At 42.9% G+C, this 6,000-nt stretch overlaps 1 protein-coding gene across 1 annotated transcript in view; it reads left to right on the top strand.

Moving 5' to 3' along the window:
* The first annotated feature begins 3,243 nt into the window (after positions 1–3,243).
* ARSB (arylsulfatase B) overlaps positions 3,244–6,000 on the top strand; it is a 62,043-nt gene continuing 59,286 nt past the window's right edge. Inside the window, exon 1 of the mRNA XM_057363856.1 lies at positions 3,244–3,580. Within this exon, the coding sequence (XP_057219839.1) occupies positions 3,278–3,580 (303 nt within the window). The 5' untranslated portion in view covers positions 3,244–3,277. The remainder of the gene's footprint in view (positions 3,581–6,000) is intronic.

The following is a 6,000-nucleotide window of genomic DNA, read 5'->3' as shown; positions in this document are numbered from 1 at the left end:
CCTTTGTTTTGATCTCTTCTTAAATATGTTTTCACAGAGTTATAACCACCATCTCCAGTTGGCCYAGGTTTGGTCAGTGGCATGCCCATCATCCTCAGAGCCAACAGAAATTGCCTCTACCAGACATGKTGGAAGCCTCCAGAAGCTTCTCACAGGAGCCATCTTTTTTTTAGCCCCCGCTACTACCAAAACTGGGTAAAGCAAAACCAACATATTTACCTACAGGGTTTTTGGACACTGGAGCAGGTTACTSAGGGAAATGGTCATGACATCAAACCTGTCAGAGTTCAAGGAGTATGGTTTCAGGCACACAATGTGATTCTTGGGGTTGCCCTGTGCAAGGACAGGAGTTGGACTGAAATAGCCTTGCAGGTACTGCAAATTAGAAGCACTGCAGCTGTGATAACCATGTTTGAAAGTGCTTCCTAGTTGACCTGGCTTTTTTTTACTGTGATACCTAAGACAGCTTACTGAGTATTCATCAGAACAGCTCAACATCGCATTCTCCACAGTACAGAAAAATGAAACAGCATCAAGACAAAGTTTACAAATCATGCCCATGTAGAGGTTCACAGACATAAGTCAATTTTTCAAGGTTATTTAAAAGAAAGTACATAAGCCTGAAGAAATGAGGTGGGGGATGAGTTCAGCAGCTTTCATAGTTTCCTGTTACTTCTTCTTTCCATTACAGATTGAGATATGGTGTTGCCTAAATTTGTGTTGACAAGAGGAAGTGGATAGGAGCAAAGATGTATAAGAAGTACATCTGAGTCTAAGAGGACTTCTAACCAATCAAACAGAAATACCAGTGTACAAAGACTTCTTTAGAGTCTTTCTCAACCTCATTAGCTAACAGAGGAGACGCATCTGCAATGAGGTGAAAAAATGACAGTTGGTAAGCTCGGAAATCTTCTGAAATACTCAAATCAGGATAGGCAAAAAGCAGTTTTCTCAGACACTTTTTTTTGTCTTTTTCCTATATTTTTCCATCTCCAGAGTTTTTGCCCACCAGAGTAGATGATACTATTAATATTTGAATTTTTGTTCAAATTTTCCGTGTGCTATAGCAAAAAGTGTCCAGTTCATGCTTTGCATGAAAATGGATACTGGAATCTTGTGTGTCACTCTAATGACCTCTAATCACTAATCCCAAAACAACATCCAAATTATTCAACCCCAAACTCAAAAAAGATAAACTGAAACAGAGGAGACCGAACATAGACTATTTCCTGGATTTATTCTTCTGATTCAAGAGAATACTGTCTGAGAGAAGTAGTTTTTTCCTGMTTGGGATTCCAATTCCCTCAGCTAATAATAAACAATAAAACAAAAATATCTAGAAAATGTGACCATGATGGTGCAGTGTCTGCAGTATATTTAAGATAGTTCAATTTAATGTTTTAACTCTGRTCAGGCAACCAGGTTATCCAGTTCTAGTGGAGTAGGATAGGCATTACTTAACTCTCGACACTTTTCTACAAGGAAATATTAATTCAGCTACACTTGAACACCATGATAACTTTGAAAGTATGAAATTATGAATTTTGTTGCAAAATTTCAGGTTTCACTAGCACTGTGCTAGTGATTTTCAAAGTACTTATTATGGGAGAATAAATAGGGTTTCTGTGGGAATGTGCTGACATTTGATTGAAACTTTACCCATAATAAGAACATGGAAGAAGTTGGAAAAAGAAACAGTTCAGTGAGACATTTGCGATTGGTCATGGGATCTGAACGAGAAACAAGATGAATCAGAACTCTGCACGTTTTGAACAGTATGAATCACATTTAAAAAACAATACTACTCATAGTCACATACCAGCTTGTCAGTGTTCCTGAGAGCTACTTGAGGTAAAACTGACTTTAGGACAGTAGTACATTCTCATTGTAGAAAAAAAAAGCTGACATCACTCATCATAGCTGTTGTTTTCAAACCAGCAGGGAAATCCTTGGGATTGAAGAAACTTCCAACCTGGGTGCTTCATAGGCTTAACCACTTGATTTCATTCATAGCAGCAGGACCATTCTTTCTATAGAGATTTGTCAGGAAATAGTCAGGAGTCTAGTATACTCATTATTTGGCTTTCTAACCAAGAAAAACAATCTTTTATTGTGGACCCTTCTTTCACCTGKTACCGAATGGCTGTATAGATTTGGAAATACACATATTTACCATTCCAGCTAAATGGAAAATGTGTGAATTTTTGATCTTTCACTAGACACTGAAATATATGTGTATTTCATGGATGAACAAAATGGACCAGGGCTGACAGCTATGTCTGTCTTTTCACCGTCTTACATTTTACATCACGATTATAACTAAAGTAGTGGTTGTTTCCAATATTGCTTTAGAAGATTACATGACTTGAAGAAACAGACCTGTGACATTGCTGCTATTTCTGCTTTTGTGTTACTTCACTTCCTTCCTACACTGTAACAGTCATAAGCACCATCTTACAGCCAGGCCTCGATCTAGGCCTCTCATCCGAATGGACAAAATGGAGAGGGGGAAAAAAAAAAAGCACAAGGTTGCTTATGATTTTGCAGGGGGATGGAGGCTGAAGGGGGATAGCAGACACATGGGTCTCTCTCGTGTGCGTGTGCACACTAGCAGCTGATGCTGACAGGAGCGTTTCTCCAATGTGAATAATCGCTGTCTCGCTCAGCTCAGCTGCACTTTCGGCGATGGCGGCAACTTGTTTTTCCCAGGCTATCCCGCACATTGGCCAGCAGCGAGGCCATGTGTGTGTTGCAGCTGCCTCACTCTGCTTACACATTCTGCTTATGGAATAAGCTCTGTGGGCAGTATTACAGATGAAGAGCTGCTRTGAAGGCAGAATTAAGTCCAGTTGAATTTACCAGAAGGTCTGTCCTGTTCCCATGGTGTTGTGCTGACTTCCTCGAAACCATGGAGGACTTGAGACACAATCTCGTACATAGCTCCCTGRTTCTCCTGGGAAAGGCTCCACCATCGGGTTTAAACCCGATGTTTAACGTACTCGAAGAAAGACAAAATCAGGAGGGACCGTCAGCATCAGTGAGTCGAATATTCTGCCGACAMCGGGAACACCTTCACAATTTCTTCCTTACACTAATCTCAAACCCCATTGGGGTACAGCTGCCCGGCTCCGACCCCRGCACATGCCCGCACCGCCACTGCAGCTGGGACAGAGCAGGATCCGAGGCTCCGAGCCCTGCCCCGACCCCGCCCCGTGTGCTGTCGGCGGGCGGGCCCGGCTGCGGGGCGGTGCCCGCGGCCCAGTTCCTGGTGGCGGGGATGGCGCGGCGGGCGGCTGTGCCGCCGGGGCTGTGTCTGTCCTTCAGCCGCCTGCTGTGCCTGTCCCTGTCCCTGTGCCTGTCCCTGTGCCCGCCGCGCCCGGCGGCAGCGCGCCCTTCCGCCCCGCACCTGGTGCTGGTGCTGGCCGACGACCTGGGCTGGGGCGACGTGGGCTGGCACGGCTCTGCCATCCGCACGCCGCGGCTGGACGCGCTGGGGGCGGGCGGCGTGCGGCTGGAGCGCTACTACACACAGCCGCTCTGCACGCCGTCCCGCAGCCAGCTCCTCTCGGGCCGCTACCAGGTAGGGCGGGCACTGGGACCCGCGGCACAGACCCCGCCCGGGGTGCGCCGGGTGATGCTGTGGGTGCTCGCTGCTTGCTGCTGGCGGTGCCCGTGTCGCTGGGGCTTCCTGCCTCTCTGTGCCGCTGCGCTGTGGAAAGCGGCTGCCCTGAAATGCAAACTTCACTTTACCTCGCGAGCGCGGAGTAAATTAAGCATGGAATCAGTGCAAACTGTTCTGTTCCAGAAAAGCCGAGGTCAYGGCAGCCTGTCGCGGAGGATATTCCTGCCCTAGTCATCTGACTCCCGGATATTTTTCCACTGGACAGGCACACGGTCGAGAGCAGACAGAAAGCAGATCAGCACCGCTTGTTCGGTTTTTTGCAACCTGTTCTCCAGTGCAGCGCTTAAATGCGTAACAAGCGGTACACTCACCTCCACCTGGTACCGGAGGTGTTCCATGCTCCTCAATGGAGTGCACACAGAGTGAGCCTTAGTCTGGGTGGTAGTCTCCAGCTATTTCGCAGTCATTAGCCTGCTTTTAACTTTTTTTTTTTTTTTTTTTTTTTTTTTTCTTTTCCTCAGTTGCACAGGTGTACTTCCACCCTTTCCCTTCCTCTTTGCAATTTTGGCAAAATCATGGGGGGACGGGGAATGGCAGGAAAGGAAGTATGGACATACAGCATGGACAGAAGGAAGAAACTCTCAAAGGGTTAAGCATGTTTCAGAAGCTTCCCCTCTTTCTCAAGAAGTCCTGTGCCTCCATGTGATTAGCCAGAGTAACTACACTGAGTGATAGAAAACGTCATCTGTGCTAGTGGATGCTATCTCTTATTGCAGGAATGTTGTTGTTCTAGGTGACAGTCTTTCCAATCAACATTTATCCTGTTCCTAGAAACTCCAGGAATCAATAAAAATTAATAGAAAGAAGCATTTTACCTTATCTATACCAGCTTTTTAAATTGTTCTGTGAAATAACCTAAAATATTTTTTCATTGTKTCTGCTTTTAAAATACGGTTCATAGTCTGAATGTTTTCCAAGAAATGGGCCATTGCTGCATCACATTTTAAAACTGGACATTGAAAATGCCTATGGTTCAATCTGGATTTAAATTCATGCCATATATCTGCCTTAATAATTTAATGATCTTTGTGCTGACCTTGTTGCAACTTTACTCAACTTTGTTGAATAAATTAATATTTGAAAATGGAAAGTAAACTTCTCTTTTTAATAGAGGAGCAATAATTATGCAGCAAATATGCAGGATTTAAAAAAAAATTGTTTTACCCATGGTTATGATTCACTTAGAGACTTGAGAAAGTGAGTTAATCTAGTCCTCTCTGGAGCTAGAATTTTGRTATCACCTTGCAGTCTGTATGAAAGAAAAGCAGTGGTGTTGATGTAAGATAGCTCTAACTTCCTCATTTTTCTCATTTTCCAGATACAGTGCAAGAAATTACAATGTTTTGCTAGTTTGTGTCCTTCTGTATATAAACAATGTTTTCTGTAATATAGCATTTTCAAATATTTAAAATATATTTTTATATATAATATAAAATTTAATTTTTGGAACATCCTTGTTCAAAGAAAATGAGTAACTAGTAGGTCATTTAGAAGAGAGCCTTCCTTACTGTGTTGCCTAAGATCAGGGCTAATTTGGTTTAAAAGTCAGTTCAGAGAGTTGATAAAGTAGTGMTTTGAAAGTTAGTCATGCAGCTTGCAATGCTGGTGTGCTTAGTGGAGTCAGAAAACCTGGTGCCCTCTGCCCCAGGGGGCCTTGGAGGCTTTGTGGTTTGACACACACAGATTACTAGAAATATTTAGTAAAAAACCAAGATATTTATACTTTTATAGGTAATGTGCTGGTCTAGGTTTAGGGTAATGCCTTTTTGATTATGGAGAAGATGGGGAAGTGGACAGAAGTCAGCTTACAATATGCAGCAGCTGAGGAGGTTCCTTGCATCAAGCACAATGTATTTCTCCAAGTATCGTTGGTAATGGTTTTGTAAAGAGGTAATTCAGCAAGATTGGAAGATTGGAAAGTTAAGATTGGAAAGATTGGAAACTTAAGCAGAACCATTAAGTGTCAGATCTARGCAGTGTAAAACTTGTGTCATCCCCATATTCAAATGCTTTTCATAGTTTTTGTACTCATTTAAATGATGCAAATATATATATAAATGTGTATGTATAATATCCATTTAGAAGAGTAATAGAAAAATAGTATTCTGTTATCAGCCTTTCCTCCAGTGACTGTTCTCTGATACAAGCAAAAGCTTGATAGCTTCACTAACAATGTGCATTTTTGTCCATTTCAATCCCATTTCCCAAAATCTCTCGCTCCAAGTTGAGATGACCCTAGCCTTCAAACAGACCATAATGGTGATTCTTACCTATTAGATTTCTAACTAAAAGTATAAAAGGCTTTGGGTTTATTTCTG

The sequence above is a fragment of the Malurus melanocephalus genome, unplaced genomic scaffold (genome assembly GCF_030028575.1).
Source record: "Malurus melanocephalus ecotype Western Australia unplaced genomic scaffold, MMel_1.1 scaffold_31, whole genome shotgun sequence".
NCBI classification, from domain to species: Eukaryota; Metazoa; Chordata; class Aves; order Passeriformes; family Maluridae; genus Malurus; species Malurus melanocephalus.
This window is presented reverse-complemented; position numbering and strand designations above follow the sequence as displayed.